We start from the raw sequence: 14749 nt of genomic DNA on the forward strand, positions 1-14749 counted from the left end.
TTCCTCAAATCAATTTTTATCCTATGTCTCATATCTTGGAATATGAGAGACATACATAAAAACCAGACATATCATGTGAGCAGGCGAATCGTTTAGTAGGTAACTCCACTCGTTTCGCATGCTCAGGGAAGCAGAAACATAGATCTGGTGAACCGTGCAGCATATAATTTCATAATTCATATCTAAATAATCCTCAGACTTGTCTGTGTAATAATATACCCGCGAGGGGACTATCGCTCGTGCAGCTGAGGAGTTCTAGACCAGAATATGAATTAAGAAAGATGTTGGTTCTAATTTAGGGTTCTGCCAGACGATCCCTCCCTAAACAGAGTATTGGTCAGTTACTCAGAGCCAACAGGCTAGCAGGCCTAAGTAAATTAAGTTAAACATCAATACCACCTGGGGAGACCCTTTCGCTCTGCAACTTGGATCTGCTTACATCAAAGGCTTAAATGGCAAGTAACGTAACCCTTTAACTTCTCCCTGTTATCTCTTTGCTGTGCTATGGTTCTTTGTGTGTATACATATATATTTTAGTTACACCTTTTTTCTGTAAATATATTTATTACACCCTGTTTGACCCTTTTAGTAATAAATCTTTCTTTCTGAAAGTGTTGAACTGTTTCTATAGCTTTTAATTGCAATTTATGAATTCCTGCCTTTTAAGAGAACGCTACTGTTTGTTTTAACCTCTGTATAACCGGCCTGCGGACCGTTTTATACAGACAATTATTTCAATCATTATAGTTTTATACTGATGACGCGAGTTTCCTCCTTCTCTGTACAAAAGGAGGTGGTGGCAGTGAAGGGTTAGTTGCGTAATTAACCTTACCTTGTAACAATCGCTCAGGTTGACGGCACACCGATCTGTTGTCCATTAGCTGGACAATCGTTGTGCAGGGCGCAGCTGAGTGTGGCATTGTTACACACGTCACATCGAGGTTTTGGATCGGCCAGCCCTTCGGAGTTTGGTGAGAAGGTCTGGGGTCTGACGCCGCGATCATGACACTAGCCCTTGGTGCTAGTTAGTAGTTCACTAGGCCCTACAATGGCAATGGGAAGGCTGCAGAGCATTGGACAGTAAGCGGAAGTTGTTTTATTCAGTTATAAATCACTTTCAGATTCCTGGAATGCTTGAAACATTACTGAACCAAAAGAGAACAGATGAGGCATGTCCTGGAGGTGCAGGCGATCAGGGATATGCAGCACTGCAGATTACTCCAAGAAGATGGCTGTTTCACTGTAATCTGAAGGATTCAATGAGGTTCAGCTGCTCACCCAGTAATCTGCAGAGCTGTACTGTCAGATTGACAGTTAGGCTACGTTCACACTAGCCTTGTGTGCAGGCGGCAGAGAGGCGTTTGGGAAGCGTTTTTACCGCTTCCCAAACGCCTCTGCCAATTCTGCACATTACAGCACATGGTGCTGTTCTAACAGGAGCGTTTGCGTCGCGTCGCGTCGCGGCAAAACGGACGCCTCTGGTCGAGTCAGGAGGCTTTGAAGCCTCCTATTCTCGTCAATGGTGCCGCTCCGCAAACGCCCGGCCGGCGGTTGCGACGCGGTTGCGGGGTGTTTGCATTATATGCATTATAGGCGTTTGTGGGGCGTTATTAACGCTCGGCAAATGCCTAGCAACCGCCGCTAAACCGCGCATGCGGTGTTTGCGGAGCGTTTGCCGAGCGTTAAAAACGCTCCGCAAACACCGGACCAACGCTTGCCAAACGCTATAGGGGCGTTTGGCAAGCGTTGGCAAAACAGCCTAGTGTGAACGAGCCCTTAAGATGTCCCTCCATCCCTGTTCCATGCCACCGAGGACTGTGCTGAAGCAGAGCAGGGGGTGTTCTCACCCCAGCTGAAATCCTCCCATCACAGACCTCCAAGGCCCTGGCTTCGTCTTCAGCTCTGCTTTGGGTGGAGGAGAATGGAGATTGAGAAAGCATCACTGCCTGGGGTGGGGGAGAGAAAGAGAGAGAGAGCCCTGGTTAGCAATGAGTGTGCTGGAGTGCATTCATTGAGGAAGATGAATGCATTTCTCTGAGAGTGGCTGATAAGAGTCTTGTGGACTAGATATTTTGCCAGAATCATTTATATCTCATTACTTTTCAGGCCTGAAAGCAGAAAATGTGTATATATGTGAAAAATGAAAGTGGCACTTAAAGGAGAAGTAAAGTCAAAGCTGTGTTGGCTGTACTTCTCCTGTGGATCACAGGAGTGCAGTTTTCAACTGACAGTGGACGGAAGCCCGCTGTTGGCTAACATCGCTCAGTTGGCCCAAGCTAGGGAAAGATCTCGACTTTAAAGTCAGGATCCACCCCAGAGTCTGGACCCTTAGCCAGCTGCTCCCTTCACCTTCACAGCCCAGCGCTCCAGTGAGCACGCGCGGGGGGTTGCCGAATAGACCGCTCTCTGCTCAGAGCGGCTGTAAGAACTCAGCAATCAGAGGTCATGTGATTGCTGAGTTCTCACACTTCGAGCCGCTGGGGGTAAGTATAATTTGGGGGAAAATAAAACCCATACTTCTCTTTTAAGCTTTATTACAATGTATGATAAATTTTAAAGCAAGGCTTACTTTTCCTTGTTTCTTTCCACATGTTACTGCAACTGCACTAGTGCCGCTCCTTAAAATTTAACCAGTACTGTAATTACAAATTAGGCATTGGTATAGAATTTCTCTGTTAAAATGAGAGAGGATTCTGTGACACATCTCCCATGTGTTCAGGTAGAGCCATGAGATGACTATATGTATTCATGTCAGGTAAAAGCTCAGTGATGTTCTTATTATTTTATGCTTCATAGGCATTTGCTGAAGCTGCCAGCAAAACATCTGATGTCTTTAAGAAAGACCAGGCTCCCTTTGTAGTCAAAAACTCCCTGGGTCTTCCAATTTGTGTTACTCCCAGTGATTCATTTGCTGCTTTGAATGTTGAGCATGGATTAAAGAGTCTAGAATTGGAAAATGAGGAGTGTCTTAACTTGGATTATGTGCGTACAAAGAGCCAGACTGATCAGTTCTCTGCCATGACAAGCCTTAGCAGCAAACATTTCTACATCCAACTCGGTAAGCTAGATATTGAAATACTTGCAAGGTATGTGTATCATATTGATGTAATGTCATAAAATCTAATTTGCATAGGACTGAAGCATTATAAATAAATAAAAAGGAATTTACTAAGACTGGAACAGACCGATTGTAGAGCAGATCTACATGGCAGCCAATCAACTTCTAGCATCCACTTTCAAAGCTCAAAATAGAACTAAAGGCATAACTTATTTTCATAAGTAGAGTAGGGGAGGATTATAAACTATCAGTTTCTTTTTTTCCCATCACATTGTGCCCCATTGGAGTAATTTCTCTTTACTTCCTGCACCATAGCCAAAACAGGAAGTGAGAGGAAACCCCTCCAAAGTGGGGGAATCCACTAGTGTCACCAGAACAAGTGTTCTTATTGAAAGATCTCCCCACTATTCCTGTTCTGGGGACAACCTAAAATTTGTTATTTTCTTTTACTTTCACTTTTGGTAATGATCGCAAACAGGACAAATAGGGAGGGTAAAACTCCCTAATGGAGGCACGGAAATCAATAATTAACTGATTGTAAGCTCCAAGGAGCAGGGCCCTCCTAACCCTCTTGTATTGAACTGTGTTGTCTCCCGTTATATTGTAAAGCTCTGAGCAAACTGTTGGCGCCATATAAATCCTGTATAATAATAATAATAACTGATAGCTATTTGAATCCCTCTTCACTCTATCCAAAGCTAAGAAAAAAAAAAAATTCCCCTTGGGTATACTTTAACTGAGCAACCTGTAGCTAGAAGATGATTGGTTACTATTCACAGCTACTGCAGATTTGTTCTGCTTCAGTTGCAACAAATTCCTCCATACGGGCTCCATCTGGAGCACTCAGAATCTGTTGCAGCTGTACAATAGTAGCCAATCAGCTTGTAACTTCAGCTTGTTCAGTTGAACGTTGACAATACAACCTGGAAGCTGATTGGTTTCTATGCAGAAAGTTTTAGTAAATCTGTCTATAATGTGTGTAATAAAGTATTTGTCTTCTGTGTTAGTTCCTCAGAATCATTCTTCTACTGAGAAAATTCCCTTAACTAAAGTGGGTCGAAGTCTTTACAGTGTGAGACATTCGGATTCTGGGGTGGAGCGATATATTGTTTGCCAGATTGATACCGTTGAAGGAGCCAAATGCATAACAATAAGGTCCCCATTGCAGGTGTGTATTGTGCACTTATTAATATAATATTTAAAATATACTAACATCTATATTAGATTGTTTTAAATATTATCTTAAAATATAAAAACGATGTATAGAACTTTGTTAGAGGATTTTTTTTTACAAAGCAAACCTCTAACTCAAATCAGCTTTACCTTAATTTGTTTGCTGCAACTAGTTTTGAGGCAGGGACTTCAGGAATTTTCCTAGGTTAACTGCTCCAGAACTAGTATGCAGAGTCAGGAAGTTGTTTCCACCAGTCTTAACACACTGTTGCTTTTTTATTTTACTGCATGGCATGGCTTCTTTAAAGTAGTTGTAAACGCTAAAATATATTTTTTAAATAACATATTATACTTAATTGCTCTGTGCAGGCATGTTGCACATAGCAGCCCCAAACCTCCTCTTCTGGGGTCCCCTGCTGGCACTCTTGTCTCCTGCTTTTCTCCATGCGCCACCATTGAAAGCTGCTTGTCAAGACACACAGTGCGATTCAGCCCTGCCCTCGCTCTCTGTTTACAGATTTGATTGACTCAATCATTGGCTCTTCCTGCTGCCTCTCTGTCCTGTAGATGCAGGCAGAGAGGAAAGTGTGCATACAGGCACAGTGCTGGATCCAGTAAGGTGTCAGGTAAGTATTTGGGAGGGGGCGCATACAAATATTGATATTTTTTTTTTTAGTATGTGAATGGTCACATCCCAGAAAAGTGCTCCTTAACCATTTTTTATAGTTGTTTCTAAGTGGGGGAAAAAAATCAGTATTTATAAGACCCCATTCACACCTGAGCGTTTTGTAGGTCAAAGCTACAAAATGCTCAACATCCAAAATATGGTTTTCAGTTGTGCCTGTTCCTACCTGAGCATAATGTTCCTTGAAACTTGTAGTTCAACACTGGACGTCAGCTTCTTTGGAACTACAAGCGTGAAGCATTTTTGGCCCAAATAGACTTCAGTGTAAGTGTCTGCAAAATAAACAAAGATGTGCAACATCGCAATGCGTTGCACGTCTTTTCTGTAGTAACTAGCTTTCCATTAGCTAAAAATTGTTAAAACGAACAAAAAAAAAATCTCAGACACCTGTACATATATAATTAAACAAATAAAAGCTTGTAAAGTGACCAAAGATGCTGAGCTCATGTGTGAATGTAACCAAAATGTAATGGTGGTCAATTTTAAATTCTGAAGTACATACACATCTTTCCCCGCAGTGCAGTCTTGAACTATTCAGTTTACTTATATTTTTGTCTTTGACTTTGTAGATTAGAAACCATTTTTCTATTGCATTTCAAGTTTTTCATGAAGATACATGTCTTGGGATTGCTGGATCAGAAGACGATTTTAACATCCCTTTGTCGTCTTATAGGTACCCCTAAATAAGAATTTTTACATTTATTCTTAACTGTTTATTCATTTGAATAATGCTTTGCTGTACCTTGGCACCTTTGACTTTTGTGACCATGTCTTGACTAGGCACCATGTACTGTAGCTGTTAGTCTTCATTGTCAGATGAGACGTTTGGGCAAACCTTTTGAACAATTACCTCCATTTGGCTGTTTATGTTGTCATAAATTGCCATATGCGGTCTGAAAACTCATAAGTCTGCATCTCATTTTGTGTTTATTTTGGTCATATATCTGCGTGGCCAAATGGAACACAGCAGCAAAGCACATAGCAACAAATCAGATTCTTTTCACGTTTTCAGTTGAGTGTGTGAAGGTGAAAGGGAGAATTTAGGTTAAACCTGGCCACCCAGAGAGCAGAGTGGGCTCTGTTCATGTCTGCTCTGCATAAACTGAGTAGACAAGGACAAGTCATCCATCTACTCTCCTCCAATTAGCAGGAGATCACTGGACAGATCCCCTGCTGATCAAAACAAAGTCCACCCCTTGTAAAAGGGGCCCTAAATGTTTTGACCACTTTGTATTATGAGAATTAATACACCGTTTTATGTCATTTGTTAAAGTATATCAAATGTATCTGTTTTCATTGTTTTAATTCTCTAATGTAGGGGTAGGCAACCTTTTGAACATGGTGTGCTGAAAAATGTTTTAGAAGAAATTGATAGCGCCAGTTATATTAAATAAACATTTTACACACTTTACACACTCAATCTCGAAAAGCAATTTTTTTTACAGTAAATGCTGTAAAGTATTTGAATAATAGTAAGAAAACATTGAACTTTCAAGGATGGAAATGGTAACTTGCCCTTATCCAGAATACATGTACAGAACAATTCCTGCACTTCCAGACCTCAGATCAGCTCCAATTCCTGCATCTCCAGGCCTCAGATCACCCCAAATCCTGCACTTTCACACCTCAGATCACCTTAATTCCTGCACCTTCACATCTTGGCTCACACCAATGCTTGTACCTTCCCCCTCAGATCACCCCAATACCTGCACCTTCACACCTCAGATCACCCCAATACCTGCACCTTCACACCTCAGATCACCCCAATACCTGCACTTTAACACCCCAGATCAGCCCAGATTCCTGTACTCACACCTCTGATTAGCCCATTTCCTACACCTTCACAACTCTGATCACCCCAAATCCTGCACTTTCATACTTCAGATCACCCCAATTCCTGCACCTGCAGACATCAGATAAGCTCCAATTCCTCCAGGCCTCAGATCAGTCTTAATTCCTGCACATTCACACATCAGATCACCCCAATTCCTGCACCTTCATATCTCAGCTCACACCGATGCCTGAACCTTTATCTGTCAGATCACCCCATCTCCTGCACCTTTACCCTCAGATCACCCCAATACCTGCACTTTCACAACCCAGATCAGTCCTGATTCCTGTACTTTCACACCTCCGATCACCCCAATTACTGTACTTTCACACCTCAGATCACCACAAATTCGTGCACCTTCACATCTCAGCTCACACAAATGCCTGCACCTTCACCCATCAGATCACCCCAATCCCTGCACCTTTACACCCCAGATCACCCCAGTTCCTGTACTTTCACACATCAGATCAGCTTCAATTCCTGATTGGCCCCAAATCCTGCACCTTCACACCTTAGATCAGTCCCAATTCTTGCACCTCCAGGCCACAGATCAACCCCAGTTCCTGCACCTCCAGGCCACAGATCAGCCCCAATTTCTGCTCCTTCACCCCTCAGCTCACCCCAATTTCTGCTCCTTCACACCTCTTCTCATCCCAATTACTGCACTTTCACATCCCAGCCCCCAGTGACAATTCCTATGCCTTCAGGCCTTAGATAAGCTACAATTTCTGAACCCCCAGAACTCTTATCACAATTTCTGCACCTTCAAACCTAAGATCACTCCAGTTCTTGCACCTCCAAGCCTCAGATCAGCCCCAATTTGTGCACCTTCACACCTCAGATCACCCCAATTCCTGCACCTTTACACCTCAGATCACCCCAATTTCTGCACCTTCACACCTCAGATCACCCCAATTCCTGCACCTTCACACCTCCGATCAACCCAATTCCTGCACTTCACACCTCAGATCAGTCTCAATATCTGCACCATCACACCTCAGGTTACCCCGATTCGTGCACCTCCGGACCTCAGTTCACCCCAATTTCTGCATTTTTACAACACAGATCAGCTCCAATTTCTGTATTTTCACACACCAGATCAGCTTCAATTTCTGATTGGCCCCAAATCCTACACCTCCAGGCCTCAAATCAGCCCCAATTCCTGCACCTTCACTCCTCAGATCACCCCAATTCCTGCACATCCAGACCTCGGATCACCCCAATCCCTACACCTTTACACCTCAGATCAGTCCCAATTCCTGCACCTCCAGGCATCAGATCAGCCCAAATTTCTGAACCTTCACACCCCACTCTCCAACAACAATTCCTTCACCTCCAGGTTTCAGATAAGCCCCAATTCTTTAACCCACAGAACTCTGTTCACAATTCCTGCACCTCCAGACTTCAGATCACCCCAATTCCTGAATTTTTACAACCCAGATCAGCCCCAATACCTGTTCCTTCAGGTCTCAGATTAGTCCCAATTCCTGCATTTTTTCACCTTAGATCACGCAAATACCTGCACCTTTACACCTCTGATCTCCTTTATATCTCCAGCTTCTGCACCCTAACAGCTCATATCACCCCAATTACTGCACCTTCACACTTCAGTTCACCACAAATCCTGCACTTTTACACCTCAGATCACTTTCATTCCTTCACTTTCACACTTCTGATCACCTAATTAATGCAGTTTCATACATCAGCCCACCTCAATTCCTGCACGTTACTTTTAAAAGATTGCTGTGGGAGGGGGTTGTTAGCCATTTGAAGATAAACCTCTCTGGCTATATCACCTCCAAGCTGAGCCAGGCGCATGGATGCTGAGGTAGAGAAATGTTCGGAGGGAGGGCATGTACACAGGTAGTAAAAGCCTGGCCATGGGCTAAGGCTAAAAGTGTGCTGTACCACAGAGGAGGAAAAATACTGAATATAGGTGTCCGTTTATGACACAGAGAATAGCTGCGATTCAGAGGATCGCAGCTATTCTCTGGTCATTCACTGTTTATGACACTCAGGAGATCAGCGGAGAACAGATTTAGCCCTTCACTGGAGATCTGTGTTCTCCCTCCACATTCTCCAGCCCAGAGCTGGAGAATCGGAGGAACCACAAACTAAGCAGCGATAATTTACCTCTGTTTAGTAAACTGATCTTTTACTGTAATCTCGCGAGATTATAGTAAAAGCAGCCATTTTCCAGTGTTCGTAGACCGTTCTCCCTTCGTTTGGAGAACTGATTTACACTGCTTCATAAAAGGCATTCACAGGAGAACTGTGTTCTCCGAGAATTCCGGAGAACTGAGCAGCGATCATTTACCACTGGTTCATAAACGGACACCATAATTACTCTTCAAAGTGAGAACAAGCAGCCTGGGAAATCTGACTTGACACAGTTTCAGTGTGGAGAGAGCAATGCAGGAACTGACACCAGCGAGAATAGAGGTGGGCACCAGCCATGCTGCTTCTTCCATATGGAGCTGCTGGCCAGCTTTATTGTTTGGGAAGTGGGACTCCGAGGACTCCCCTTGGGTGCCATCCCTGATGCTGTTGCATGCCACCTTTGGCACTAGTGTCGGGGGGTTTGCCTACCCCTGATCTAATATTTGCCTGTTTAATTAGGTTGACACATGACTGTAGATACTGTAGATACATTTTAAGCCAAAAAATAGTAAAGGATTTCCATCCCTTTTAAGTGATTAGTTTTCTTTTACAGGTTAAATAATTGATGGGACAGTCGCTTACTACACTCTCAGCACTTATGCTGGAACTAAATAAATTTGGCCAGCTGTCCGGTTTTCAGATTAATTATAAAAAATCTGAGATTTTACCACTTAATGTGCCAGAGAACTTAGCAATCCGTTTACAAAGTGCCTTTCCTTTTATTTGGCTTTCAGAGTCATTACCCTACTTGGGGATCTATATTGCGGCAGACTATAGCAGCTTGTACACTATGAATTATGGGACTCTGCTGGACAGGGTGAATTCCGAGCATTGCTGGGGTTATCTTTAACTTGGTTTGGTTGTATTAATGTCATTAAGATGACGATCCTTCCTGGGATCATCTACCTATTACATACCGTCCTAATTATTCTCCCACAGACCTTTATTCGCTGACTGCGGAGGCTCTTTACTATTTTTGTGTGGCATAGTAAGCACCCCAGATTAGCCTACACTTTGTTATGTAGGGCGAAGATGGATGGTGGGATGGGCCTCTCTGATGTTGCCATATATTATAAAGCTATGGCTTTGGTTCGTATACTAAACTAGTGCCATAATGCTACAGATAAGCTCTGGGTATCTTTAGAAAAATCAATGGCAGGCATTAACTTGACAGGTGCCCCTTGGATACCTGCCTCCTGTCAAGGGCTCTTTGACAGGACCTCGCCATTTACAATTGTGACATTAAAGGTCTGGGATGGGTTGAGGGCTAGTGGGGTGATAACCTCAGATGTTTCACCCTTAACTCCCTTGGGGGGTTTCCCCTGGTTTACACCAAGAGAAAATGTGCACTTTTTACATACATGGGGGGGGGGGGGGCAGACGGAGATATTACTTGTGCTAAGTTGGCCCCCACTGGCTCTCTACTGGATATCCTAATAAGTAATTACAGCTCATCCCATTATTGGAGACACAGGCAGCTCTCGGACTTTCTTGTAAAGACTTTTCCTAAATTGAGAGCTAGTTCTACTCTTACTGCCTTTGAATCACTTTGTTCCTTACTCCCAGAGTCAGGTCATCTTTTGTCCTGAATGTATACACTGCTCCTGAGTTCCTCTGTCACTCACCCTCCCTATTTTATTAAAGAATAGGAGTGTGGTATAAGACTACGGCACGCCTCACACAAATTTTCCCTGCAAGATGCTGGCTGGATGCTTTTCTGCAAATCTGGTGGTCACGCCCCAAGATTCAGATGTTTTTGGAATCTGTACTCCCTCTTATTCAGAAAACCACACTCCAACCAATTAGGCTTAAGCCCCTCCATCCTCTCTTCCATGATACTCCCTCTTCCTTTAAAGTGTATAAAAACAGTGTGACACTGCATTTTCTCAATGCTGCTAAGTGTCTGATTCCACGCTTTTGGAAACAGGTGTCCTGCCCAACCCTTGCTGACTGGAGGAAGGAGGTGGATCAGATTATGGAGGCTGAAAGCTGGGTCCATGTAGCACATAATACCCTGGAAAAGTTTTTTGTGATGTTTGGGCTGGGTGGATTTATTACTCCCGTGATCTGCCAAATCAGTAGGACAGGTAGGGTTCTTTTGATTTTGCATATGCCTTGCCATGGCTTTGGGGAATGTATTCCAGTTAGCTTACAGATATGACCAGGTTAATACCTTCATGATTCTCATGAGCTTGGTACCGAGGTTTAGGTTGATGCACACTTGCCCAACTGATTACTGTGAATGTTTGTTGTTGTTGTTCACTTCTTGTCTACCTTTCTGTTCTCTTATATTTTTTTTTTTTTTTTGTTATTTGTGGCCTCTATTGTATTGCCGTAATGGCCTACTATTCTATTATTGTACTTGTATGGGGGCCTCTTGTGTATTCTAGTGAGACCCCACTGCAGTTTATGGCACTCCTGAAATAGTACCTTTTGGAATCTTTGTTTTTTTCATGTTATGCTTTGGAGCTTGTACGATGGAAATTGAGGTTTTTAGATCACTGTATGTTTCTTTGAAAATTTTCAATAAAAAGAGATTATTTAAAAAAAATAACTGATGGGAGCTGGTAGAACATGCTGACTATTAACAAAACTCTGGAATTGAAACTTCCCTCACTTTTCCTTTCTATGCTGATAGATCAACACTGTGTTTAAAGCCAGTATTAGGCGAATATGAAAAATGTGAAGGAATTGACTTTGAAGATTTCTTGAAAAATCAAGGTTCACTACTAGCAACAAAATGCCAGTCTCGTAAAAATAACATTGACTCTCTTGTCGTGAACATTGTGCCAGTGATGGATGTCCTGATATCCTCGGCGTGTACTGATGAGAAGTGGGACCTACCATATGTTGTTCATCTGTGGCCCAGTGTTATGCTTCGCAACTTGCTTCCTTACCAAATGACATACTCAATGGAGGTATGTAGCTTTATTTAAATGATAGTTATTTAATGTTGTTTAACAGAAATGCAAGTGTTTTACCCAGATGGGTATTGCAAAATTATACCTCTCATTGATAATATGCTGTGGTTACTTTTCTCCCTTAGTAGCAAGGTAAAGTGCATTACCTGGAGTGCTTTCTTTGTGGCAATTGGTATACATTGTATTTATATCTCTATAAATATCACAATGTTAGCATGACTATAAGGTTAAAGCAGAACTTTACTCATAACAGCTTGATAAAAAAATAATGTTCTTTAGCAAGAAAAATATATTCTACATTAATAAGCTTGCTATCCAAATTTGTGTGTGCTGTAAATTCCCTCCTGAATTGTTCCTGTTTCTTCTTGCTGGAGGCGCCATTTTGCTGAAGCCCAGAATCCTGAGCTGCAGTAAATCTTTAGGCTGTTAGCAGAACGACCTCTACAAATTCAGCACAGTGCCTAAAAATAGAGAGCAACTGAGCATGTGCAGAGCTAGGTGAGGGAATGTATTACTAGATTTTAAACTGTATAGGCACTTATTTTTAATGTTTCACTACTTTTCAGCAAAAGGGGCCAGTCTGAAGTGATCTAGCAGGACTTCAGTTTCTGACTAAAGTTCCACTTTAACGTAGCCTATAACAGGCATATTTTTATTCGTAATAGCCTCTTGGAGTGCACTCATTTACTTTTCTCTGACACCCCGGTATGAAGTTCTAGCCCCAAACTATATGTAACTATTAGTAAATATCGATAATATGGCATTTTAATATGTTCTCTAACACTTAAGTTTTAAAGTGAACTGCTGTTTTATAGTGTTCTGATATTTTTAGAGTACAGAAGAGGGGCACGTTACAATAGAAGATGGATGTTCAGTTCAGATACACAATGCCGTAATAGATCAATCCAAACTCAAGCTACGTTTATTAAATTACCATGACATGAACTGGGAAGCCATGTATGCAATCAAGAGCAAGCAGCAGGATATTCACTTTATCACATTCCGTTGTGTGTCAGATCTAGACAAGACAGAACTGGACATTGCTGTTCATGTCACTTACGCCACTGGGCAAACAATTATTGCAATTCATAGTCCATACTGGATGGTCAACAAGACTGGAAGGATGCTACAGTACAAGGCTGATGACATACACCGAAAGCATCCTGCTGACCACAAGAAGCCCCTTTTGTTCTCATTCAAGCCAAAGAACTTTATCCAAAACAATAAGGTATCATTAGAACTAAAGTTAAAATACTTCAAGCACATTTTTAAATATTTGTATTTATAGATACTGTTAAATCTCAATGTACTAATGTAAAAGATCAGAAATCCAAGGGCAAAATCCCTGTTTTCCTAATTCCTTGCAGGTACTTTTAGACTATATACAGGAAGTAAGGTGAGCCGGATTAGGGATGGGGTTTGTAGGACTAGAAACACCATGTTGCTTCTGAAGGTAGAGACGTGCATAATCATGGATGCATTATTGGATACTGCAGAATATATTACCATAAAAGAGATTACAGTCTGACATTATACATATCATCCAAGACATTAGAGTGTAACATAGAAGAATTAAGAGGTAACAGTGACTAGTAAGGTCCTATATAGAGAGCATCTCTATGCACTTATAGTATTAGAGGATTTAGACTGGGTTCACATATGTGCGTGCAGGTTTGCAGTGTGATTTTAAAGCCTGGTCCAGTGCAAGTTCGTTCAGTGGTTCAGGTGCGATTCCGATGCGAATTGTTAAAGTGTATGAGATTGGAAATTGCACCTGAACCTAACTGAAAATCGCATAGGACTCTCTTTTTCAAATCACACTGCAGCCAGCCCACACATATGTGAACAGGCTCCACAGAAAATGTCATGCGAATTGGTGCTGTTCAGAATGCATCTGAATTTGCATATATATGAACCAAGGCTTAGAAAATTTCAATTTGTAATAATACTCATAGCCCCTTCTGCAAATTAACCTTCAAGATATCTTGGTAGACATGCACTCAGTGCAATGTATGCCATATACAGTACATACTGTAGTTATATAGTTGGTCGAAGGAAGACACAAGTCCATCCAATAGAAAAAAAGTGAACTATAGAAATTCTCAATGTACACAATCCTATACCCACAGTTGATCCGGAGGTAGGCAAAAAAAAAAAAACAATAAAGCATGATCCAATTAAACATTCCTTCCTGATCCCTCAGGAATCAATCTGATATTCCCTGGATCAACTACCCCTGGTGTTATTATCTGTAAATGTTAGTATCCAGTTATATTTTGTCATTTAGGACTGTATACTGCTCTCTTTTAAAATGATCTCCTAAGTTGGCCAAAACTAGTTCTTGAGGGAGTCTATTCCACCTTTTTGCAGCTCCTACTGTGAAGAAGTCTTTCTTTATGTGGAAGTTAAATCTCCTTTTCTCCAGACCTAAAGAGTGCCCGCTTGTCCTCTGTAATGACCTAAGTAAATAACTCTATACCAAGTTCATGATATGTGGACCACTTATGTATTTATACATGGTGATCATATACCCCCTTAATTGTGTCTTCTCAAGAGAGTATACGTACATTTCAGCTAATCTTTACTTGCAGCTGAACTCTTCCATGCCTGGAGCTGTAGCCTAAAACTGAACAGAATATTCCAGATGGGGTCTTACTAATGGATTTATCTGTGATCTACCAGAACACCCAGATCCTTCTTGACCATTGACGAGTTAGTCCCCAATTGCATAACTTTACATTTATCAACATTTAGACCTCAATGAATTAATGCAAGTCTGCTTGTATGTTGGCGACATCCTGTAAGGACATTATTCCTCTACATAGCTTGGTGTCATCTGCAAACATTGAAATGGTACTTTTTCCATAAATGCATACATACATCAATTTATCAACATTGATTGCACAGTAAATAAGCCATAA

The 14749-nt window shown here is 41.8% G+C and overlaps 1 protein-coding gene across 1 annotated transcript in view; it reads left to right on the top strand.

Moving 5' to 3' along the window:
- Nucleotides 1-14749, top strand: part of VPS13A (vacuolar protein sorting 13 homolog A) — a 290475-nt gene that overhangs the window by 169734 nt on the left and 105992 nt on the right. Inside the window, exons 44-48 of the mRNA XM_089691099.1 lie at nt 2797-3058; nt 4066-4226; nt 5486-5589; nt 11546-11825; nt 12661-13056. Coding sequence (XP_089547225.1) covers nt 2797-3058; nt 4066-4226; nt 5486-5589; nt 11546-11825; nt 12661-13056 — 1203 coding nt within the window. The remainder of the gene's footprint in view (nt 1-2796; nt 3059-4065; nt 4227-5485; nt 5590-11545; nt 11826-12660; nt 13057-14749) is intronic.

The sequence above is a fragment of the Staurois parvus genome, unplaced genomic scaffold, assembly GCF_062004578.1.
Source record: "Staurois parvus isolate SC_StPar_1 unplaced genomic scaffold, SC_StPar_1.0 ptg000549l, whole genome shotgun sequence".
NCBI classification, from domain to species: domain Eukaryota; kingdom Metazoa; phylum Chordata; class Amphibia; order Anura; family Ranidae; genus Staurois; species Staurois parvus.